Source organism: Nycticebus coucang, chromosome 3 (genome assembly GCF_027406575.1).
Source record: "Nycticebus coucang isolate mNycCou1 chromosome 3, mNycCou1.pri, whole genome shotgun sequence".
NCBI lineage: Eukaryota > Metazoa > Chordata > Mammalia > Primates > Lorisidae > Nycticebus > Nycticebus coucang.
In genome coordinates, this window is record NC_069782.1 from 11,160,232 (window position 1) to 11,185,031 (window position 24,800).

Here is a 24,800-nt window from a genome sequence, read left to right on the forward strand (position 1 = left end):
ACTAGTTGACTTGCCCTTGTCAGAGCAGGCTCTTGATAAAGTTGCATTTTTGTGAACCCAGTAGTTCTTGTGAACTCTCTGGGAAGTTCAGCCTCCAGGTGCCTGGTGAGAACACTGAGAGCTCTGTGGCTGGCAGCCCTCAGCCTCCTGTGCCCTCCTGTGGGTTTCCTGGCTTGTTCTGAATGACAAATCTGGTGTGAGTGACCAGTGGCTCTGCCCGTCCCCTGCCCCTTCTCCCTACAGTTGGAAAGATGCTGGGGCTGAGGAGTGATAGTGATGGATGGTGACCTTGGAGCCAGCCCAGGAGATGTGAAGTTTTCCTGAGTCTACTCAGGGAGCCCTGTGGCTAAGGGGAGCATGCCACTCTCCCCAGGAACTGCAGAACTGAAGCTCTGTCCCCCAGACAGCAGCTTGGGTGCTGGAAGAGCGTGGAGTCACCTGCCCCTGGGGTTGATTTCAGGCTGGGTGGTCTCGGTGAGTCAACTGACTTCTCGGATCCTCAGTTTCTATATCGGTGAAATGGGTCACGCTCCTAGTTGCAGGGAGCCTGGTCTCCCAGCACTGCCCAGATAGGCGTGGCTCATGTGGGCACCATCCCCACTTCCCTTCAATCTGCCCTTCTCCTTCAGCTGACCCTACCTCTCCTTCCTGCCTCATCATCCCACCCCCCCACTCAGGCCTTACCTGGGGTAGCCTCCCTGTCTCCCCTCATGCAATCCCCTTACCTTGAGTGCCTTCTCTTGGACACCAAGTTTCGAGGACCAGCTTGAATGGCACCTTGCAGGCCCTAGCTCTCTCTGGGTGACTCTGAGGTTCTCTCTCTGTAGGGCCCCTGTGGCCCCATCACTTCCTGCCTCATGAGGCCACACTTTCCCCTCTCCAAAGAATATAAATTCCAGGGACAGACTGTGTCTTTTGCATCCTGAAATCACCAGCACTGGCACTGTGCCTGACACACAGTAGGTGCTCATTAAACGCTATGCTTAGAATCAAGAAGAACAGAATTCTTGAAATGCTCAAGTTCTTGGAGAACAATCTCTGGGCTTGCCCCACAGGCAGGAAGTGAGAGGGCCCAGGTGTCCTTCTGGAGGGCCCCCCACCCCTGCGGGTGCCCGAGGGGATGGTAGGGCCCAGCCCAGCACCCGAGCCCCCCACCCCCAGCTGCTCTGCAGGCCGCTTGCCCCGCCCTTTGTAAACGACCGACTGTGGGGGCAGCAGCTTGGGCAAGTTCCCCTTCCGCTTCCTCCTGCCTCCTGCCCCACTGCTGCTGCTCCTCAGCCGGGCCTCTCCCGCCTCTCCCGCCTCTCCACACCCCTGGTGCCTGCAGACACGCTCCTGGCCCTGAGCTGTCACCGCTGCCACCGTCCAGGCTCCAGACACGATGCAAGCCATCAAATGTGTGGTGGTGGGAGATGGGTAGGTACCTGGCTGGACTTCCGCACAGCCCCTACTGGATGGTCTGAGACCGTCCCACCCTGGCAGCCCTGGGAAGCTCTCTGCCCTGCAGATGGAGGAACCCCCTGCCCTGTGGATATAGGTATCCCTGAGAGGCAGCTGGGAGACCTGGCTTCCTTCTCCCAGGGCCCAGAGGGAGAGCACCCTGGGTGGAGGTGGGGGAGGGGGCTGGGGACAATTTACTCTCTTTAGCCCATCCCATCCCAGGAGCCACCTGGGTGGAGGGTTGCAGGAATGTGAGTGTGATGCCTAGGGTCCCTTGCCTATACCCCAAAAGATGGTGGCAGATCTCCCAAGGAGATGAGCCTCGGTCTTTCACACTGTGGACGCAGGTGCAGAGTGGGAAATCAAAAACTGGGCCTTTCCCCAGACTGACCTGGGTTCTAGGGACTTGGTGCTGCTGTGTGGCCTTGGGCAAGTCACAGCACCTCTCTGAGCCTTAGCTTTGCCGTCTGAGAAGAGGCCTATTCTGCTGTTGTTGCTGTGGGGTCACTTGAGATATGCTTAGTGTCTATCTTGCTTGTAGTGTGTGCTCAATGAATGTCACCTAGCCGCCCTTTCCTGCCTTTCCTGCCTTTCCTGCCTTTTCCTTCCCCTCAGTGCTGTCTTGGGGACCATATGCAGGGATGTGCAGGGAGCAGAGGGGGAGGGAGCCGCTGAGAGGCAGAACTAGGGAGGGAGGAGGGCAACCAGGTGGGAGGGTGACTGCCTGCTCCAGGCTGGGCTGAGGCCCCTCCCCAGTTGTCAGAGCTCTGGGACCTCAGGCTGTCCTGTCCCGCTTGTGCCTCCGTTTCTTCATCTGTGAAAAGGCAGGTCCAATCTGTCAATCTGGTGCCTACCAGGAAGAATGTAGGGTCCTGCCCACAGGCCCACCCTGGGGTTTTCTGAAATTCCATCCCCACATGTTCTAGCCAGATGGGCTTCTCATCCAGCTCTCCCATTCTACAGAGGGGCAGCCTGAGGCTTTGAGAGGCTCAGATCTCTCTCCTGGCCTGGGTCCCAGTGGCCCCGCCTCTGGCTCTGAATCCCTCTCGGACAGGCAGGCACTTTATCGAGCAGCCCTCAGCTGACTCTGCTGCGCGGCCGCCCACCACTTGCTCTCTTCTGCTTTGTATCTGATAGTGGAGGGAGGACGGAAGTAAGGGTAATGTTCTAGCCTTTCAAAGTTAGCTTGATGGCAGGCCCTGGGGAGGGCATGGGGGAGAGGGAGAGTGAGCCGGCCCCTCGGAGCAGGAAGTGACAAAACCAAGTAGGGGGGAGGGGGCCCAGAGCCGCCTTCTGGTCACTGGGCTTTCCGGCGAGCCACCTGTGCCCCTGCCCAGCCTGGCAGGCCGAAGACAGAACAGCACAAATAATGACGATCACCACGTACTTGTTACTTCCCATGTGTCTGGTACTGGGCTTAGCCCCACCCTTCCATTTTATCCTCCCACCAACCCTAACTGAGATTAGGTCCATTTTACAGACGGGAAAAACGAAGCTCAGAGAAATAACCTCACAGGGTTTGAACCCAGGCCTGAGCTGAGCTGCTCTGCTCTGTGATTAGGTAGGGGGAGAGCAGGGGCAGACCTTCCCTCACTGTCACTAGCAGCTGTGACACACCCATGCACTGAGCTCAGGGCTTTGACAGGCATTGTCTGATTTATTTCCCAGCCCACTCCTACAAGGAAGGATGCATCCCTATTTTCTAGATGGAGAAACTGAGGCAAGGGGAGGTGAAGTGACTGGCCCCAAGGTTGTGCTCCTGGTAGGTGGTAGAGCTGGGATTTGAAGCCAGGAATATGATGGCAGAGCCCAGCTTGGCACTAGGGGCCCCACAGCATCGTCTAAATGCAGACCCCTCTGTCCTATGTCACCTGGGCAAGCTTGTTAAAAATGCAGATTCCCAGTTCTGCCCACAGCCATGGATCAGAATCTCGGGTCAGACCCTGAAGGCTCTCAAGTTTGAGAACACAGACATGGGGAGGCCCAGTGGTCTGAGCTTGGGCAGATGCTGAGTCTTCCCACTGGGAGGTGGGCTCTCAGCAACCTCCCAGACCCCACACAGACCCATGACCTCTTGCGCGTTCTGTCTTTCAGAGCCGTGGGCAAGACCTGCCTTCTCATCAGCTACACCACCAACGCCTTCCCGGGAGAGTACATCCCCACTGTGTGAGTTCGTGGGTGAGGGCGTGTGCTTGGAGGAGGGGAGGGACTGTGCCAAGTTAAGCCCCATTCCAGGCACTTCCCACGTTCCAAGCTGGTGTGGGCACTTGGGGTCACTTGGGGTCACTTGGGGTCAGAGCCACCATCTTCAGCCTGGTGGTGCTGCCTGATGATCCAGGGGGTGGTGAGGGGGAGAAGTGCTGCGGGCTCTCAGAACATCTTGGGGGTAGGTGATGTGGAAGGGGTGGATGGTTGGCAGTGGTCCTTAAGTGGTGCCTCCAAGAAAAGGGAGGTGAAGACGAGGGCTTGGGCAGGGCAGGGGTAGGAGACACCACTGGACAAGTGGAGGGGAAGGACAGCTGGATGAGGAGGTGATCTAGAGGGCCTGACTCCAAGGAGCATAGACACCAGGGGACGGGTGTGCCGGGCTACAGAGAATCGCCATCTGCAGGCTCATCTGAGGCCCTACCCTCTGTTGTGGGGCCTGGAGGCTGGGCTGTCACCTGGCATGGTGGGAGGAATGTGTCAGCTGCAGACACAGGAGAGAAGTATGACTGGGGAGGCACCAGTCCCTCCCTAGCCAGACCTCGATGCCCCCGTCACCCCAATTCCCTAGCAGGGCCCACTAGGGCCGGCCTGCACGGTCTTTCCTCAACCTTCCCCCCGGCTCCATCATCTCACCCGCTGCTTTGGTTTTTAGGCTGTCTGCTTCCTGCCCCTGCAGTTTGCCTGCACATTACCTGGGCATGTCTTTTCTCCTTCCTTCCTCCCTCCCTCCCTTCCTCTCTCCCAAGCTTCCTTCCTTCCCTGCTCTCCCCTCCCCTCTCCTCTTCTCTCCTCTCCTCTTTCAACTCTGTCACCCAGGCTGGAGGGCAGAAGTGGTACGATCAGAGATTGCTGAAGCCTCACCCTCCTGGGCTCAAGTGATCCTCCTGCCTCAGCCTCCCGGGAAGCTGGGACTACAGGCACCTGCTACCATTCCCAGCTGATTTTTAAGTATTTTAGAGTATTTTAGGGGTCTTCTTATTGCCCAGATTGGCCTCATGTGATCCTCCTGCTTCAGCCTCCCAAAGTGCTGGGATTTCAGGTGTGAGCCACTGTGCCCAGCCTCCCTGAACATTTCTACCTCAAGGCCTTTGCTGAAGCCATTCCCTCTCCTGATAGTGCTTTTCCTTCCCTTATCCACTTGTTTAAAGCCTGCAGACTCAGCTCCAGGGCCTCCTCCTCCAGGAAGCCTTTCTGAACTAGCCCAAAGGGGTGTCTCATACTCCCTTACCATAAAACTTTCTAGTTCTTTTTGGGCTTCCCCATTGTCTTAGCACAGTTCCTTACACACGCGGTGACGTGCACTTTGTCTTACACACAGTATGTATGTTTTGAGTTGGCCTGACTTGAACGTCATGGAGAAACACTGGGAGGATTAATCCTAGCTGCCATCTCTTGAGGGCCTGCTATGTGCTGGGCCCCGGACAAGATGTCACACACAGGAGATTGCATTTGATCCTCAAGGAGATGGGTATTATGATAACAGGATACCCATGGGAAGCTGAGGCTCACAACAGCTAAGAGGCTTATTCTGCTTGGTCACTAGGGCTTGCCTGGCTGCAGAGCCTCACTGTAGCCTTCTTTTTTTATATTAATGGGGCTCCATTTCAGGAGCGAGGATCAGGCTCTCCTGCCAGACACAGGGAGAGGTGGAAGGGAGAACAGTACCCAGGACCAAGATGCCTCTGACCCACCCCATGACCTCAGCCCATTACCCTAGTCCCAGCCCCAGACTCTGCTCCCAGCGCAGCAGCCCTGTGCCTCCTGGCCCACCACGGCAGTGCTTGGTAGCACTGGGGTCCTCCTGCTCACATCTTTTCTGGGCTCAGCTGCCTCAGACATCCTGGCCCAGGTAGGAGGAAGGCAGGCAGCCAAGAGAGGGCAGAGAAACCTGGGCAGGGAGCCTGGAACCCTGAATTTGGCCTCAGCTCGGCCCTGGAGCTAGTGAGCACCCTTCTCTGCAGCTGCCCTCATGTGAAAAATGAGAATGAGGTTTCTGTCCCGTTCTCCATCAGTCATCAGATGTTCATCAGGCCCCTCCAAGTGCCAAGAGTGGGATGGCTCTAGGCTGGAGCAGGCAGGCAAGGTACAGAGCTGAGTACGATGGCTCCTGCTCAAGGCTGCTGTGGTCCAGAGTGTGTTGTCACTGCCTGTGTCTCTGAGTAGCTGGATGCAAGCTCAAGACCCCACCCCGTCCTGACTAGATTGGAGGCCCATTTGCTGAAGGACCTTATGCTGATCACTTTCCCTCTCTGAGACTCAGTTTCCTTTTTGGGTAAGAGGAGGGGGCTGGGAGATCCCATGATCCTCACCTGGGGGCCTCGCCTGTGCAGGAAAATGGACATCTCAGACTGCTGAGGCCAGGCTAGGGCCAGTTGCTCTCAGCAACTTGGAGGCCTCTAGTTCCTGGTGGCCCTGAGTGGACTTGGTTGTCCTGAATAACCTTGAAGAAGCTGGGGGAGTGGACCAGACGTGGTCTGTCTTCCTAGGACTCTCTCGAGAGTTGAATCAGAGTACCCCAGTAGGGTGGCTGTGTGGTGTGCCTGCTGTGTAGTTGCATAGGATCCGGTGCTCAGATGCCTTGCACTTTGGTTAATGCTCTGTTGTCGCCATCTTGAAATTCTTTATTTTTGAACAAGGGATCCTGTGTTTCCATTTTGCACTGGGCCCTGCATCCCACCCTCCTATGCTTCTGCCACAAAGTTACTCAGCCCTGGACAACCCCCCAGGGGATCGGGGGCTCAGTGCCTCAGGAAAGGTGAAATAACTCACATTGGGCCCTTGACATTGGAGGGGGAGGAAGGAGAGGGGATGAATTGGGAAAAACAGGCAGCCTGAGATCTCACCTGAGATAAAGCTGGGGGAACATCTGGGGCTGGGAGTGGAGTCTTGCTGGGGAGGGGGGCAAGTGCTGCAGACACCGGAACAGATGGGGCTGAGAGCTGGTCTGCTGCCAGCAGGTGGAGTGACCCTGTGGTCTCAGAGCAGACACCTTCCTGAGCAGGCTGTCCCTGATAGACTCTCGTCATCCCCTCCTTCATTCTGCATATCCTGTGGTGTATTTAGATGGGGACACTGAGGCCCAGAGCCGTGACCAGAGAGATTCACCCTACCTCGTAGCATATATAGCCTTGTGAGTTACATCCTAAGCCCAGTATTGGAGATGGGAAGGCCTGGAGGCATCCCTTTGTCTCAACTCAACCCATTGCCCAGATGAGTAGAATGAAGCTTGCTCTGTGGATGGTCCCAAGCTGGGTGTTGGGAACACAAAGGCATGGCAGGAAGACCCTGGCCTCAGGTGCCTGGGACGCAGGGAGCCTTACACCTCACCTCCTTGAAAGCATGGAGGTCCAGGTGAACTTGTAAAGTGAACATTAGAGAGAGCCACGTCCAGGTCTAAATCCCTTCCGTGGTGACTTTTGCACTTAAAACCCAGCCTGGAGTCCAGGAAGACAGCACGCTCCTCCCCAGCCTCATAAACCATGCATCCCCTTACCCACTCCAGCTACGCAGGCTGCCTCAGTGACCCCAGATGTGTCACCCTGCTCTGATACCCCCCACCCTGTTGTTCAGTTTCCTGGCCTGCAGTGGCCACCCATGACCCTCCATCTAAAGCAGCTTCTCCAGGCTTCTCCGGGCCACCACTCTGCGGACACTCACACCCCTCACTATCCAACTTCATCCTGCTGCTCCCCTGCTGGGATGGAAGCTCCCTTTGGACAGGGCTCTTGTCTGTCTTGCGCACTGCTGTGGCGCCAATTTCTAGAACACAGCTGAGCACGTGGCTGGTCTCAGTCTGACTGGACACCCTGGCAGGCAGGCAGAGCATGCTCTGGCTTCCCAGAGAGGAGCCGAGGGCTCGGCTGCGTAGGGAAGAATGCACGCTAGTTATAATTTAGGCTGACTTGGCTGGAACTTCATTTTCACCTTCTTTTGTTATTGTCTCTTAAGTACGCTGCTGAGCCAAGCCTGGGGGTTCACTAGACAGCTGGGTGTGTCAGGGTCCCGCCAAGTTTGCCTGCCTGGCCTGGCCTCTCACCTGCCTCAGGTGCCACGCACCTGCCACCAGGTGTATTAGTTCCTCCCTGTGCCCAGCTGGCTCAAGCCTCTGCCTTCCCTCAGCCACCCGCCCCCTTCCATATTCTATTCCCTTCCCCCTCCTCATTCTCCTGGGACTGTCAGGGCCTCCCCACTAGTCTCCCAGCTTCCCCAGCTGACCTCTCTAGGAGACTCCACCCAGCAGCCATGAGGGCCCTTTCTACGTGAAGACATGTCTGGTTAAGCCCCTTTGTGGCTCCCTGTTGCCCTGAGGACAGCCCCAAACCCTTACTGTGTCCACACCTGCCTGATCAGCTCCATCCTTCCTCATCCCCTAGGCCCCAGTCACTGTGCCCTGAGGTCGGCACGTTCCTTGAATGCACCATCCTTTCTCCTTGGAGTGGGTTCTGGTGGTGGTCAAGTGACATCTGGGTGGTGAACTCCTGTCCCCTGACCCATTCCCCCCCTTCACCCCATTCTAGGGGCAGGGCTGGGCCTGCAGCAAGAGGCCAGGCCTCAGACAGAGCCCTTCAGGCCATGTGTGGGAACACTCTGCTGTCTCCACCTCTGTCTCCATCTGTGACATAGCAGAGATGTTATCTCTGGGCTTTTCTGAAGTGGGTATATAAGAGATCTTGGGCAAGTCCCTTCTCGTCTGTGAGTCTCAGTTTCTTCATCTGGAAAATGGAGTGATGCCTGGCCGTGATGGTGTGTTGAGGTTCTGGTTGCCTATGGGCCTCTTAAGTAAGGGGGAACCTGGGGCTTTACCTCATTGACACATCCCTGCAGCTGTCCCTCAGGCTCTGGCAGCTGGTCCTCTGGGGAGGGGACCTCTGTGATTGCTCAGCTTCTCAGCATCTCCCAATGGGGTGGCTGAACATCCTCTGTCTCTGGAGCCTTCTTCTGACCTCTTTAGGAGCCATTTTTTTCTATGTAGTTTTTTAGTTTTTTGTTTTTGTTTTTGTTTTCCCTCACAGTGAAGAGGTTGAGGCTCAGAGAAGCTAAGTCACTCACTCAGTGTCACACAGCCAGAATGACATGGCTTCACAAGGAATTCTTCGTTCCCTTCCTACTCTGGGTAGCTGTCCCCTGGGGGGGGACCTACACTCCAGAGGTTCATTTGTTCACACTAAAGGTGTCACAGAAGGAGAAGGTCTGGAATCCCAGCTCTAGTGCTTATGAGCCTTGGAAAAGGTATTGGCCTCTCAGGGCCTCAGTTTCCTCATCTACCTAAAGGGAGCAACTTAAGGTCCTTCTGTCTTGGGTCACATGGGACTGCAGACCTAATGTATAAGCTGGGCTCAGCGGCTCACCCAGCACTCTGGGAGTCTGAGGTGGGAGGATCACTTGAGCTCAGGAGTTCAAGACCAACCTGAGCAAAGTGAAACCCCATTTCTATTATAGAAAAATTACCTGGGCATGGTTGTGGGCGCCTGTAGTCCCAGCTACTCGGGAGGCTGAGGCAGGAGGATTGCTTGAACCCAGGAGTTTGAGGTTACTATGAACTAGATCGATGTCATGGCACTCTAGCATGGGCAACAGAGTGAGACTCTGTCTCAAAAAAAAAGAACTAATGTACAAAGGCCTCTGGCCGCAGGGTAGGTGTTGGTGCTGTTCAAGGTCCCAGCTCTTTCCACATTGCCATGGTCCCTGAGGGTCCTGTGTGGGACCCAGAAAAGACAGATGCCTTTGGCTAAGGAATACTGGGAAACTTCTTGGCACTGGAATCTCATCCTTGGCTGGCTGTTAGTGGAGAGAGTGTCCCAGCATTCTGAGCTTGTCCCAGAGATGTGTTTCCTGGTCAAAGGCAAAACCAATGCAAGTTCTTCTTTTCCCTTCATGCCCACTCGTGTCTCCCTGGATAGCACCTTTTTCCTGAAATCCCACAGGGGCGTGGTGCTCCCCAGAGTAGGGACACTGCAGCACCTGACTTGTACCACCCCCTGTGCTGGCCCAGGGTGCAGGAAGGAGCAGGCAGGCCTAGTGCCTGCCACCGGAGGCTGAGTTCCCCAGAGAGGGATGGCTGGGGGTGCGGTGGTGGCTCTGACCTGCCTGGGGGGAGGACAGGCCTCCTAGAGGGGGTGGCATTGAGCTGGGGCCGGAGGGGTGAGTAAGAGTGAGTAAGAGGTGGCCTGGCAGTGAGGAGGAGGAGGAGGGAAGGAGGGAGGAAGGAGAGTGGGAGTCAGGACCCAGCTGTTGGCAGGGTCTTTCCAGACAGGAGGGAGACGGATGTTTGGGGAACTGAGAGGTGACCAAGAGCACTCCCCAGGGCTGAACAAGCACAGTGCATTAAACACATCAGGCCACGCATGTTTGGGGGGAGTGGGGGAATCCTTCTCAGAAGAGGGGTCCTCAGAGTTACTCTGAAGCCTTGGGGCTTCTGCAGCCCGCCAGTGAGTAGTGTTCTGTGAGGGCTTCATCCAAGAGGAGACCTGGAAGGGTCTCAGTTCAGTTTCATTCTGTCCCTGGTTCCTGCATTCCCTGGGTGCCAGGCCTGAGGCCGTGGGGATGAAGCAGGCATCGGCCCGGCTCTGACGGAGCCCACAGCCTCTGGAGGGGACAGAGGCATGCTGAATGCCGACTCAGCATCAAGGCAAAGCATGCCCAAGAGAGGGCACAGTGAGCTCTTTCCAGGTTGGGGACAGGGCCATCTCCCCACCAACGAGGAATTGCCTGGGCAGGGTTTGAAGCAGGATTAGAAGGCAGGAGTGACAAGGGGATGGGAGGGCACTTCAGAGTGAGGCACAGATAGGAGCAAGGGCTTGGAGGGCAGGCAGCCTGGAGGCCGTGCAGGACGGCAATGTCTGGATGGGCGAGACTATCTGGACAGCTGAGGTGGGAGGGAAGGTGTGCCAGGTAGGGGGCCCAGTCTGGACAAGCGCAGGGGGGCAGGCCATGCGAGCCTTGCTCAGGGAAATGGCCTGGCTTGGGAAAAATAGGAGGAGAAGCCAGAGGAGCCTGAGGTCTCAGAGGGCCAGGTCAGGAGATGAGGAGCAGGGCCTGCGCGGGTGACCTCAGAGAGAATTAGGCCATCAGAGCAGCCTTGGAGGCAGAGCTGTGGCACAGGGCAGTGAGCACTGGTCCCACAGAGTCAGACAGAGATGGTTTCTCTCCTGTTTGGTCACTCCCTGGCTGTGTGGCCTTGGGCAAGTCACTGTACCTCTCTGATCCCAGAATTCTCTTCCACAGCATGAGGGATGTGTGTAGTGAGAACTTGCTTGTGAAGCCTCCACTGCTCCAAGCTTGGAGCCCTGGGCTTGGGCTCTGGACTGCCCTTTCTCTGATGTTTGTCAGGCCCTCTCTGCAGTGTCTGGCCTCTAGCCTGACTGGCACGCCCAGCACTGGCCCTGTGCCTGGTGCACAATAGATGTCCAAAGAACAAATCTGGAAGCTCATTTTGTTGTCCTGCAGGCACTGGGAGGTTAACAGTTAACAGAAATTAGCAGTTGATACCAATAGCTCACCCCACCCCTCCACATGTCTTTCCAGTGGCCCTTCCCAGGCTGGTGACTGATGGCTTTTGGTGTGCACTCCAGGGTAGGCTGAAAAGCCCCAGGAGCAGCCCTCTGCCCAGGGAGGGTGGAAGACACCTTTATGCCCGCCTGGGGACACTCTGAGTGCAGTCCACCCCATCTCCCGGTCCCTTCCTGACTCCTCCCCACTCCCCTCTGCAGCTTCTTGGGGTTACCTCCCTAAACCATTTGTACCATCTCCTTGTCTTAGGGTTTGCTTTGGTTGGGGGGGCGGGCAACCTAAGGTGGGGATGAACATTCACCCAACAAATATAGGAGACAACCTAGGTATCCAGCACAGGAGGTGAGTAGTGAATTGGAGGAAAAGTTACATAGTCTCAAGGATAGTTGAAGGTAGAAAAATGACCAAGATAGTATTTTCCTCTTTTTGTTTACTTACATTAAAAAATTTAAAAATAATGAAGCAGTAATAAAAAAAAAATAAAGGAAATCCAGCCTCATAGTGCTGTGTGGCTTTGGGCCAGTCAGAGACCCTCTCTGGGTCTCAGCCTCTGAATGGAATAACATAGAGCTGGATGGGAATCTCTGGGCTCTGGGGTTTGGGACTGACCTTGCTTCTGTCTTGCGTGTTCCCCACAGGTTTGACAACTATTCGGCCAACGTGATGGTGGACAGCAAACCTGTGAACCTGGGGCTGTGGGACACTGCAGGGCAGGAGGACTATGACCGCCTCCGGCCGCTCTCCTACCCCCAGACGGTGCGCTGCCCCACCCTCTCTTTGTGGTCCTGGCCTTTAGGCTTTCTGTTCCCTCAGCTTGGGTGCCCTTCCAGCCAGCTCAGCCTGGGGGACCTTGACTCTCCCCTGAGGCTCAGGTGGTAGGGTCTGCCTAGCCCGTCTCCAGGCAGAGTAGGGCCTCCCCACCCCCCACCCCTGGCTGGGCACCATCCACACAGGGCTGGCTCTGCACGCTCATGCCGTGCTTCCCAGCCTTCTCGGAAGGTGGCTTTCTGCAGTGGGACAGGTGGACCCAGCACAGGGCCCTAATAGGCAGCCAGGCAGCCAGGGAGGATGAGCCCTGGGAGTGCTGGAAGAGGGGAGAGGAGTCAGGGTACCTGCTGGTGGCTCTGTGACTGCCAGGCCCCAGGGTCCTTCGCTCTCCTTCCAGGGTGGGCAAGGAGTTGGCTGGGGCCTGTCATAAGATGGTAGGATAGTGCTTGGTTGGAAGTATGGACTCTGGAATTCCAGATCCTCCCCTTAGCAGCATAAGCCTCACCTTCCCCGTCTGTACAATGGGGCCAGCAGCAACACTGATTGCAGAGAGAGGCGTGAGCACAGCCACTCAGAAGGGGCCCTGGCCTGGAGTGTATGTTAGGTAGCAGGCAGCAGCCTGGCATCCCTGCTCTGCTCAAATCCTAAGCCTGGATGTCCTCTGGACTGCTCCACCCCTCAGTGGCTGCCAAGGGGGACACCTCTGAACCCCACTCATGGGCAACCCTTGCCTGCTCTGTCCCCAGGATGTCTTCCTCATCTGCTTCTCCCTTGTCAGCCCAGCCTCCTATGAGAATGTCCGTGCTAAGGTGAGCTGGATCAAGTTGGCTTTGGGGGCAGAGGGGCAGGCGACCCTGAGGGAGGAAGAAGGGAAGAGCTGGCCACTTCAGGCTTGTCCCTGGGACAGCAGAAGCTCTGGGAGGGAGGGTCTCCAATACCAACCAGGGCCGGTGGGGTCCTGGGGAGAGACTTAGAGCGGTCTCAGGGAGGGCTGGGATAGTTAACTCTCAGCTTCTATAATCTTGTCCCTTTTCCTCCCTGCACAACCTCCTGTCCTAATGTCATGCTTGTCATCTCTGTCTGAATCGTGCCTCTTCTTTTCTTATAACCACGTGCCTCTTTTCTCCTTCCTGCACCACCTTGCGTCTCTTCTCATGGGCTCACACCCGCCCCTGATCTCATAACCTGGGCTCTCTTCCCCTACCTCCTCACACTCCCTCTGCTCCCTGCACAACCCCTCTGCTCCCTGTGTCCCCATCTGTCCAGTGGTTCCCTGAGGTGCGGCATCACTGCCCCAGCACACCCATCATCCTGGTGGGCACCAAGCTGGACCTGCGGGATGACAAGGACACCATCGAGAAGCTCAAGGAGAAGAAGTTGGCACCCATCACCTACCCACAGGGCCTGGCACTGGCCAAGGAGATTGGTAGGGGGCTCGGGCTCAGAGAAGGGATCTGGATGCCGAGTAGCCCTGACTCAGCCTCATGGTGGTTGTGAACATAGGCTCCAGGCCACACACTATCTGGCTCAAACTCTGTGTCATGCACTAGCTGTGTGACCTCGGGCAAATCACTTAGCCTCTCTGTGCCTGTTTCCTTATGATCACTCCTATCTCCTAGGTGGTTGGGAGAATTAAGTGAATTAACACACATGAGGCTGCTAGAGCACTCACTCCAGTCAGCTGGTGGTAGTATCTATTCCTAGATATTGAGAATAAGGGGTGTGGGCGGCGCCTGTGGCTCAGTGAGTAGGGCGCCGGCCCCATATGCCGAGGGTGGCGGGTTCAAACCCATTCCCGGCCAAACTGCAACAAAAAAAATAGCCGGGCGTTGTGGCAGGCGCCTGTAGTCCCAGCTGCTGGGGAGGCCGAGGCAAGAGAATCGCGTAAGCCCAAGAGTTAGAGGTTGCTGTGAGCCGTGTGACGCCACGGCACTCTACCCGAGGGCGGTACAGTGAGACTCTGTCTCTACAAAAAAAAGAAAAAAAAAAAAGAGAATAAGGGGTGTGTTCTGAACAGACAGAAGCAGGGATGGAGTGAGCTGTGCTGTGGTGCTCAGAGGACGAGCAGCCAAGTCAAGCTTGGGTGTTCTGGGAAGGCTTCCTGGAGGAGGCGCCTCTGCTTTAGAATTAAGGGGTGTCACTTCTTCTTTTACCTCTCCCCTCCCTTTCCTCACCCCTCTGGCTTCTCAGTGCAACTCCTCTGTGCCTTCAGAGCACTGGACCAGAGAACCGAAATGACTTCTGAAAGTCACACAGTTGGTAGGAGGCCAAATCGGGTTTGAAGGAAATTGCTGGCTCACTGCGGGGGCCTCCTTGTAGTGAGTTGAGGCTACCTGCATCAAGAGGAGATGACCATGCCTCTGGCCTCTTCTGTGGCATCTGGGCCTGCTGGCTCTGTCCCTGACCCTGGTCAGGCCCCAACGTGCCTGTAGCCCAGGAATAGGGCCACTTGCCTAGGAGCTGACTCCCTTGCTGGACTTGGTCACTGTGAACCATGCCCTTGCCCGCTGCCTCGCCACAGGCTCCTGCAGGCCCAGGTCAGGCCTCCCCACCCCCTCCCCGCTCAGCCCCACCACCCTTCCTCCTGCCGGAACTGGGAGGGCCCTGGGGACTCACATCTCTTCACAGGAAGGGAAACCGCAGACACCTCCTCCCTCCTGCCCCTGACGGCGACACAGCCATCTTCCCCAGGAGGAAGATGCTTAAACCCTGGGCCCCCGGTCCTGTGCTGGGGTCCCTGGCTCAGAGATTGCACCCCTGCCCTCTCTTCTTTCTGGGCAGCCTGTCCCTGGACTTGTTCTAAGATGTGGCTCTGCAGCCTGGTCCTTGCTGTTTCAACCTCTTCCCTTTTAAAGTGTGTGCTTTGGGCCAAGACAGAGGCCCCAGAAGCCTGGATCCTTGCCCTGGCTCCTGCACTGATGGGCTGTGTGGCCTTGAGACTGGGGCTCCCCCTGTGGGCCTCAGTCTCCCCATCTGCACAGGCTGGCCTGAGTGATCCCAACAATCCTTTCTGCTCTGCAGGGGGTAACTCAGGGTCCTGCCGTGGTCTCTAGCTGGTGTCTCCTGGATGACCCTGGGGCGGGGTAGTGACGTTGATGGTGCCCCAGCTCAGATGTAAGGGGACCTGCAGTTCTAGTGAGGAAGACAGCAGCCACTGCCGTCCACCTGGACTCCCCCCAGCTGATAATGACCGAGCACTTTCTGGGTGCCAGGCCCAAACACCCCCCATTTCATTCTCACAGCAACTGGGAAGGGACTCTCTTCACCTGCACTTGACAGAAGGGGAAACTGAGGGTCAGGGAGGAGAAGCCACTGGCTTAAGGCCACATAGCCAGGATGTGGCGGAGCCTGGATTTGAACCCATACAGTCTGGTGCCCTTAGTCTCAAGGATCAGAGCTGTCTGCCCCCTTCCTGAGACCTGTCCCCATGCTCTCCCAATGGCTCCCTGTCTCCTGCCCCACTCTTCCTTTCCCCCCAACTCCAGGCCTCAGTGGGCTTTCCCCCTGCTGGGACTGCCCCTCCTGCAGTCTGGACTCTCCTCTTCCCAGCTCTGTGCCTTTGGGCCCATGACTTCCCCTCTCTGGGCCTGTTTATTCATCTGTGAAGTGGAAGATCATGGCCTTTCTTCACAGTGTTTTGAGGAGCTCAGTGCCTGGCATGATGCAGGTGCTAGCCAGCCTCTGTCCTCTTCCTTCCATCCACAGAAGAGTGAGTGGACCTCAGCAGAGGGTGCAAAGTTCCCCTTCCCTTCCCTTCTCCTTCCTCTTGCCTCTGAAATCGGCCCCCAGGCTTGTAGGCCTCTTGGCAGAAGGGTTTTGTGGTTCCTCACTTCAGGGAAACTGTTCGAGTTGTAGTGGACATGGGAAGTCACACGGGCTCTAGCAGAAGGTCATGGAACACTGTCCCTGTGGGTTGGGGCTCTTGCTGTCTGTGCCCTGGGCTCCGGCCCTGAGTGGTCCAGGGAGAAGGCCTCTCCTCCTGTGGGAAAAGGGAGGAGCTTTCCAAGGCCCATTCCCCTCATCGAGAGCCCTCAGCAGCTGCAAGTGGGTGGGACATGTCCTGTGTGTGGCTTTGGACAAGTCACATATCCTCCAAGACCCCTCAGTCTCTTCATCTGTAAAATAGGTCTGATGTAAAGGAATGGTCAGATGATATTTGGAAGGTCCTGGAGAGGGAGCCATTAGGGCCTCAGGCCTCCTGAGTGGTTCCCCTGGCGGAAGCCTTGTAGTCAGGTCCAAGGCTACCTTTTAGAAGTGCCCAGATGTGGCGGGCGCCTGTAGTCCCAGCTACTTGGGAGGCTGAGTCAAGAGAATCGCCTAAGCCCAAGGATTTGGAGGTTGCTGTGAGCTGTGTGATGCCACGGCACTCTACCGAGGGCGATAAGGTGAGACTCTGTCTCTACAAAAAAAAAACCCAAAAAACAAAGAAGTGCCCAGAGATGGGCAGCGCCTGTGGCTCACTTACTAGGGCGCCAGCCCCATATACCGAGGGTGGCAGGTTCAAACCCAGCCCAGGCCAAACTGCAACAAAAAATAGCCGGGCGTTGTGGCGGGTGCCTGTACCCTGTTTCCCCGAAAATAAGACAGTGTCTTATTTTAAGGTGTGCTTCCAAAGATGCGCTAGGTCTTATTTTCAGGGGACGTCTTATCTTTCCTGTAAGTAGGTCTTATTTTCGGATAAAGTCTTATTTTCGAGGAAACAGTGTAGTTAAAGCTACTTGGGAGGCTAAGGCAAGAGAATCGCCTAAGCCTAAGAGCTGGAGGTTGGTGTGAGCTGTGATGCTACAGCACTCTACAGAGGGCAACAAAGTGAGACTCTGTCTCTTAAAAAAACAAACAAACAAAGAACAAGAAGTGCCCAGATATTTGGTCATTGAAGCTTGAGCTCTTTTCTTCCCTGAAAAATATCAAAATTCCTGCCTTACTTCCAGAAATTAAGGGCTTATGTGTCCAAGAAAGTCATGGATGTGCCCTGTGGGTCTTCTCCCACTGAATTCAAGCTACTTCAGACATGAGGAAACTGAGGCACAGTGAGGAAGCTCCCTGCTCAGAGCGACATGGCTCCCAGCTCCCAGCTCTGAGGTGGTCCCCTTGGTCCTCGAACGTGGACAGCAGCCCCCATGGGCCGAAGCTCAGTTGTGGGCTCAGTATGGGTCATTTGTCCAGAGCCCTCCCCTGACCCGGTCTCTCTCCTGCTGCCTGCCCTCCACCCAGACTCAGTGAAATACCTGGAGTGCTCGGCCCTCACCCAGAGGGGCCTGAAGACTGTCTTTGATGAGGCGATCCGGGCTGTCCTCTGCCCGCAGCCCACGCGGCCGCAGAAGCGCCCCTGCAGCATCCTTTAGGGTAAGAGCCCCTCCCCCATGTGCAGAAGGCTCGGGCTGGAAGGGGAGTATCCAGCTATTAAGCAGTTCACTGAGAGTGGTGTTTAGGCCAGGACAGAGAGGGGTGGGTGTTGAGATAGCTTCAGTTTTCCCAGCCTTCTTGTCATCTGCCTAAGGCGGTCCTGCTCTCTGAAGGCCCAAGGAGTCTGAAAAGGCCCAGCCCCTGAGCCAGGGGATGGGGAGTCACTGAGCCCCCATTCTGCCCACATGAGCTAGGGACACCCAACACCCATACATACAAGGTCAGACGATTAAGTTCATGTACTCATCCTAGAAAAAGTGCTACATCCCTCACTGTTGACTATCACTACAGTCACCTTTGAAGTACTCCCCTTGGGAAGCTAGGCACTGACGTCAGAGCCTGGGCCACCTTTCAAGGCAATTTTGGAACTCTTTTTCTGGAATGGCCATAGAGCTATCATCATATGAGGTTGGACAATAAAATTCAGGCATTCATCCTAGAAAAAGAGCTTTGAAGGGTAGACTAGACCTTGGGATTAGCATATAAATTCCCAAGGGACGTACTCCAAAGGTGACCAGGGTGATATTCAGCAATGAGGTATGTGAACACTTTTTCTAGGATGAGTTCCTGAACTTAATCCTCCAACCTCGTCTGGGCAGAGATGGGACAGACTGCACTATGAGACTCCTGGGGCAGAAGGGAGGGTGGGTGTGAGTTGGAGGCAGCCTGCAAGGTTTCCTGAGGGTGGGATGAGAAGGACAGAGAGGACTTGGTGTGATGAGAAGGACAGTCTGGTGGGGGGATAGAGCTGAAGCTAAGGCCCGCAGCTAAGACCATGAGCCAGGAAAGCCCGGAGCTGTGGGTTCTGCTTATCTTCAAATTCTTACCCATGACTGTCTCCCTGACAGGTTACACTCCAGCCCTCCCGCCCAGATGGTTCTGACCCTCCAGGGCCCCAAGCAAAGCCTGATGGTGCCCCAGCTGGTCACGCTGTCCCCTCCTTATGGCGTTTCTTAGCAGATGGCTACAGAGCTTGGTTGATGGTCTTCTCCGCAGGGGAGAGCCCCCGGGGCGGGAGGGTATGAATTTGTAGGCGCTGCATCCCAGTCTTCTCATGTTCCTGCCTTCCTGGCAGCCAGCTGGAACCCCAGGGCTCAGTAGGCCACCCTGTGTCACTGCGGTCAGCACAGGGGGCTCACATGGAGGCATCTACTCATTTACCCCAGTGCCACCTGATGTCTGACTCCCCTCTGGAAACTTCAGGCCACATGGCTTTCCAAGACAGGGATCTTACTCCCTCCTGAGACAGTCTCCTCCAATATCGATGGTCTTGCTTATCTGAAAGTTCTACTGAACAAAAATGCACGTCTTAGAACTTTTCTCCTCTGGCTTCAGTTCTCCTTTTTTTAGGGCAACACGAAATAAATCAAGTTCTCTAAATCTTTGAGATACCTGCCCAGCCAACTGAGAGTCTGGGTTCAGCTGACCCCTGTCATCTCTCAGGACTTTCTGTTCTGCCGGTGGGATCCTGAGCTTCATTTACCTGGGGAAATCTTAAAACTTTCATGCCCTGTCAGTCAGGACTTTTGCTATTGCAAATAGAAAACATAATTCAACCTGCTTAAACAGAAATGAAATTTATTGATTCAAGGTTGGAATAATCATGACTTCAGGTGTAGCTTGATCAAGGGGGCTCAAATGATGTCATCAGGGTTGGTTTTCCTGTACTCTTTAGCTCTGCCTTAACCTTCTGCTGGCTGGTTCATTCTCAGGCAGGTGACTATTATGACTCTCAGGGCATCAGCCTTCCAAGTTCAAGTTCAGCCAAAAAGAATAAGCATCTGTCCTAGGCGAAGTTCTAACTCAAGTTTATTCCAATAGGACTAGCTTAAACCTGGCTGTTCAACCAATCACATTAGTCAGAGGCGTGCCATGGCCTGATTGGTCAGTCCTAGACCATATGCAGAGCTTGAGCAAAGGGTAGAGACAGCCCCCATGAAACTGTGTGTGAGAGGGAGGAAGGGTTGGTTCCCAAACGGAGACTGACATCTTGGCTAGAATTTGGAAATTTGGTATCGGACACCCAGAAACCTACAACCTTCACTATTGGAGGTCACAGGAAGGTGTCAACCTAATAGTGTAAGGAAACGATGCTAGGTCTACCAGGCACTAAGTGAAGACAAGTTGCTTTAGGAGATGGAGTTGCTGTAAGGATTTAAGAAGTTCACGTATAAAGTGTAACAGTGCTCTGCACAGTCAGTCCTTCTTGGTGTTTGCTAAGGCATGGGAAGGGGCCAGATTCCCCACTCCTGAGGATGATTCCTCTTCTCCATCTAAACTTTTCATTCATTCAACACATATTTATTAGTTGCATCTGCAGTGCCAGGCACTGTTCTAGGTTTAGGGAATCCTGCAGTGTACAAGCGTTTCTGCCCCTGGGGCAGCTGGCAGTCTAGAGAGGCTAAGAGATATAAGAGCCCATCCCTGATGGTCCAGAAGTCCCCCAGTGCCCAGCCAAGGAAATGTTTTGGGTTTCCATTTTCCGCTTTCCCAGATCTCCTGACCAACCCGACTGTCCTCACTGAGTTCTGACGTGGAACCTCCAGGTCACTTGCCTCCTGGGAGTAGCCCCTCTTGAAAGGGACTGGGTGCAGTGGGGAAACCCCTTGGCTGGCTTTGCTAATTTTAGCTCAGAAAGGGTCATTATATTTTTAATGTTACTTCTCCTTTGAAACCTGAAAACCACATTATAACCCATACACACAGCACAATATAGATTTAGGTGGACAGATCCCACAATCCAGTAAGTTCAGTGTTTAAAAGCCCTGGGATGCCCCCTCCAGTTAGCCAGAGTCAGAGAAGACCTCTTTCTGTTCCTGAACTTTACAAGGCCTTGGGATAAATTCCAGACCCTTAGTCACAGCCCTGGAGGCCTGGCCATCCTTTACCTCCCTCTCCCTTCCTACACTCAGACTTGACTCTAATTTCCTCAAACCCCTGTTCTTGCTTCTTTTACCCTGAGCCCTCTGCACAGGCCTGTCCCCTTTCCTCAAGTCCTTTCCTCCCTCTTCTCCTTGAACTTCCCTGCAGGCCACAGGTGCTGGGGTCTCTTCCATGTGTGTTCTACCCCCTAAGCCTAGCCCAGTAATGACAGCCCTTGCTTTGATACCAGTAATAATGTCAGTAAATTCCTTCAGTCATTGCATTGTCTCCCGATGCACATATTATCTCATTCTATCCTTCTAATCACCTTCCAAGGTAGGTACTAGTTGCCCCATTTTGCAGAAGAGGAAACAGCGGCACAAGAGATCACAAGAGTTAGAGGAGTTAGAGCTCAGGTGGAGAAGGCAGACACTGTACTTTCCCACTCTCTGTGGCTACTAGCATCCTCCTTGCTACCAAAACCCCAGTTTTGTTCAGGGCAGCAATGTACCCAGTACCTGACAAGATTCAGTACAACCTCCATAGCTGGCCACCTCCCTACACCAACCACTTCTTTATGCTGACCTAACTTTCACAGACAGGACATGCACTACATGTGTGTATCAGTACAGTAGGCCTTGTCCCTTTCATTGACCACCTCTGTCAGTTGACTACATTGTTACAGTCCTTTGGGTGGTCAACTTACAGAGGTTGTACTGTACTTGTTTTCCCTGCCAGTGAATGAGGAGAAAGATAACAAGAGCCTGGGCCCTGACAGCATCAGTTGGCAGCTGAACTGCAACCAACAGCTGCCTGTTTGTAGCTGAGGTTCCAAAGGCACACAGTTTTGGCCAACAAGACATAAGAGAAAGTCAGCCAAAGAGGTGGCTTCTATGAAAGTATTTGTTTTCTTCTGTAAAAAATGACAGACCTAACCAATACTGCCCTTTGTCCTGTGTCCTTCCCTGGCTTCAATACTGATGGGATGTCTGGAGCCACAGCAGCCATCTTGTGAGGTTGAAGTCGCAGCATGAAGGTATAAACCAACATGCTAAGAGTGAATGAGGAGAAAGATAAAAAGAGCCTGGGCCCTGACAGCATCAGTTGGCAGCTGAATTGCAACCAACAGCTGCCTGTTATGGGAACAAAGGAAAATGAAATCACCCCTTTATGTCACCATTGGTCAGGCCTTCTACTACTGTTAGCTGACAGCATTTGTAACTGAGGCCTTAGAACTCCTAGCCCAGTGATATTCCCATTGTATCATGTACCCAGCAGTCACTGGATGTGGGTAAGTCTCTTGTTTCTGCCTCTCAGATGGGAAAGAGAAACCTTGTGGGAAGTCAGCAAGAATCTGTTTTGAAACAGGAAGAACTGCTGGTGGTGGGTAGGAACCGACAACACAGTGGTGCTCGCTCATGTGACAACAGCCACGCTCAAGTGCCCGCCTAGTGCCAGGCCTGGGCTGGGTGTCCAGGGCTGTTTGTATCAGACTCGGCCCCTTCTTGCTATGAAATCCCAGCTTGGTGGGCGAGGAGAGCACCTGTCAGACAAGACGGTGTCAACTGCAGCTTTGTCTCACAGCCTGGCTGCTCCCCATTCCTTCCTCCAAAGAAGAGGCTCTAAAGTCCTCCAGGCTCCTCTTGTTCTGTCACCCCAGCTTTCACTGGTCACCAAGGCTGGACAATTTGACTTCCCAATACCTATTAAATCCATCCTGTTGTCCCCGCTGCTGCTGCCTCCTCGCTGGCCCTCCTGCCCCCCCATCTCTGCCTGTGCCTTGTTTTCCACCAGGCAGCCCGGGGATCATCCTTGTTTACAAATGTAAACATACCACTCAGGTGCCCGGGCATCCTCCTCCCTTCAAAAATGCTCACACACCCCCTGGCTCATTCAATCATTTAATCATTCAGCAAATGGTTCCTGAGACCACATGCCAGGCTGGGCGCAGGGGCTCACGCCTGTACTCCCAACACTCTAAGAGGCTGAGGCAAGTGGATTGTCTGAGCTCAGGAGTTTGAGACCAGCCTGAGCAAGAGCGAGACCTCGTCTCTAAAATTAGCCAGGCATTGTGGCGGGTACCAGTGGTCCTCCACTACTCAGGAAGCTGAGGCAAGAAGATTGCTTGAGCCCAAGAGTTGGAGGTTGCTGTGAACTGTAATGATGCCATGGCACTCAACCCAGGGCAACAGAGTGAGACTCTGTCTCAAAATAAAGAAATAAATAAATAAAAAGACCATTCATCAAACCTAAGGTTAGACAGTGAGTCAGGTGTGTGTCCAGGTCTGTCCCATCCGCCTCTCGTCCTCCTTAGAGCAGTGTTACTCTGCGCGTGTTCTTCCCATGGCAATCACAGGAGCATAAGACATCATGCTGTATTACGCAAGCATATTTAAGACCTCTGCTCACACTCCAGATGGTGGAGTCCACCCAGTGCCATGGGGCAGGGAAGGGAGTTCCTCCCAGAGTTGGGGGAGAAGGGATATTTGGTGAGCACCAACCCGAACTCTCATACCTCCTGACTGGTCTCCTGGTTTCCACTTGCCCTGGGCTGTGGTTTTATCTCCACAGGGAAGCCAGACTGATCACAATAAAACACAAATCAGATCAGATCACTCCCTTGTTTAACAACTTCCACAGTGACTGGGTGCCTGTAGCTCAATGGTTAGGGGGTGGCAGGTTCGAACCCAGGCAGGGCCTGCTAAACAAACAAACAAAAACAACTTCCACAGCATCTTGGGACAATGAGCATGAAACCCCACCTCATTGTGCCGGGCGCCCCTCCTTGCAAAACTCCAGCCTCAGGGCTGCTGCCCAGTATTTCCAGTGAGTTCCAAGCCCCTTATTCACGTCCAAGATACTTGCTCAAGCTGTTCCTTCCCCCATAATCACCCCAAATTCAATGTCAGTCACCTCCTCTGCCTCTCTCCTTGCCTCTGTTGAAGAACAGTGTTCCTCATTGTTTATATTTAAGCATTTTTTTTTATTGTTGGGGATTCATTGTATTTAAGCATTTATTAAATAAGTCAACTTGTTTAACAAGCACTTCCCTTCTAGACTGCAAGCTCCAGGAGACAAGGACCCGTGTGTCTTGTTCACCGTGTAGCACCAAGACCCTAGTGTGTGCTGGGCCCCTCAGCCACGCTGGATGCACATTTGTTATTTATACCAGCATGTAAGGGGGTTAGAGAATAGACTTTAGTAGAGGGAAAGAGACCCAACCACACTAGCAACTGGCTGAGCCCAGCCTCCTGGCATCCCTATCAAGGTGCCAGCCACGTATGTGAGCTGTCTGGGACATGCCAGCCCACTTTAAGTCCCAGGTCACTGCAGCCCCAGTCACTGCCATGTGGAAGAGAAGAGCCACCCGACTGAGCCCATCCCACGGACAGAATCATGCGCGGTAATAACGTGGCTATTGTCATAAGCCACTACTTTCTGGGGTGGTTGGTTACACAGACGCTGAGACCAAAACAATGGCTTTGGGGGCAGGAATCCTGTGGTCTGCTTCTTTGGTCTCTGACTTCTTCTTCCTACCTTCCATGCCCAATCTAGAGAAATACCAAGCTTTGGAGACCTCTGAGTCCATCCAGGCCTCATGGCATATGGTAGGCAGGGCAGGACAGGCTCTGGGGAGGGAGGGGCAGGTCCAAATGTCTCTAGAAGACTTCTGGAGAGGCTCTCAAGGAAGGGGTAAGGAGCAGTTATCTGCATAATTCCAATTTCCACTCAATTCAGTTCCCGCGTACTAACCACATGCTCCACACCAAGCTGTGGCAGGAGGCGGAGGCAGAGATGGGTGGACACAGAGATGGGTGCTCACAGGTGCTCAGAGGCCAGTGTGAGAGACACATGTGTAAACAAACATCTTCCATGTGACTCTACCCACATATCACAGAAGTATATTCAACATGGAAAGGAAGACATTCTCGTCTCAAGATGCTAGGTGGAGATGTTTCCACTCCCTCCCCCTTGCTAAAAGCAGCCACTACAGTCACGAGAACAAGAAACAGAAACACAAACTCCCATTTTCAAAGAAACTAGGAGACACCTGTAACCTCAAACCACAAGCACCGAGAGCAGATGGAGGGGTGGTAAATGATTTAACAGAGTCCAGGAAGGCAAACCTTAGTGCTGCCTGCTGTTACATAGCGGGGGAAAAGGGGGAGTTTGGAGATGGAAAAGATCAAACCAGCTGGCCCTGGAGAATCCCAGGGAGGGTCAGAACTGGAAGACCAGACTCCAGTGAGAGTGAGGCAGGAGGCTGAAACAAGGGGATGTTTAGGAGTCTGTTTAAAGAGGAGTTAGATACTCACATTCCAGGTCCTGTCCTTTGCATACACAACCAGGAAACCACTCCTCCCTAATCAAAGCAGGGAAAATTCAGCCAGAATGCTCAGGACCCAGGGACACCAGCTATAGAGTAGCATGGGAATGAGGCAGCAAACTGATATTTGGAGATTTTGTAGATTTGATTATACTTAGCGAGTAATCACTCCTTCACCTCCATGTCCACGGGAGGAGTGTATTTCCCCATTGCCCTGCTGTGGGGCCTGGCCATGTGACTTGTGAGGCAACTGGGATGTTACCACATGCATCAGAAGGAG

At 54.3% G+C, this 24,800-nt stretch overlaps 1 protein-coding gene across 2 annotated transcripts; it reads left to right on the forward strand.

Moving 5' to 3' along the window:
* The first annotated feature begins 1,219 nt into the window (after positions 1–1,219).
* RAC2 (Rac family small GTPase 2) lies at positions 1,220–22,899 on the forward strand. 2 transcript variants are annotated; one of them, XM_053585116.1, is made up of 7 exons: positions 1,225–1,416; positions 3,535–3,606; positions 11,796–11,913; positions 12,672–12,734; positions 13,192–13,351; positions 17,140–17,271; positions 18,180–22,899. In XM_053585116.1, exons 1-6 carry the CDS (start codon positions 1,382–1,384, stop codon positions 17,268–17,270), a joined length of 579 nt encoding a protein of 192 aa, XP_053441091.1. In that variant the 5' UTR covers positions 1,225–1,381; the 3' UTR covers position 17,271; positions 18,180–22,899. The 2 variants fall into 2 exon arrangements, with proteins under 2 accessions (XP_053441092.1, XP_053441091.1); XM_053585117.1 differs by lacking the exon at positions 18,180–22,899 and having other exon boundaries at positions 1,220–1,416; positions 13,192–13,358; positions 17,140–17,200.
* Positions 22,900–24,800: the final 1,901 nt, after the last annotated feature.

Bases quoted from the DNA above. Each gene is read 5' to 3' on its own strand.
- RAC2 (XM_053585116.1), top strand. From the start codon at position 1,382: ATGCAAGCCATCAAATGTGTGGTGGTGGGAGATGG. The intron at 3,607-11,795 runs GTGAGTTCGTGG...TGTTCCCCACAG, and splicing joins GGAGAGTACATCCCCACTGT to GTTTGACAACTATTCGGCCA. The intron at 12,735-13,191 runs GTGAGCTGGATC...CCATCTGTCCAG, and splicing joins ATGAGAATGTCCGTGCTAAG to TGGTTCCCTGAGGTGCGGCA.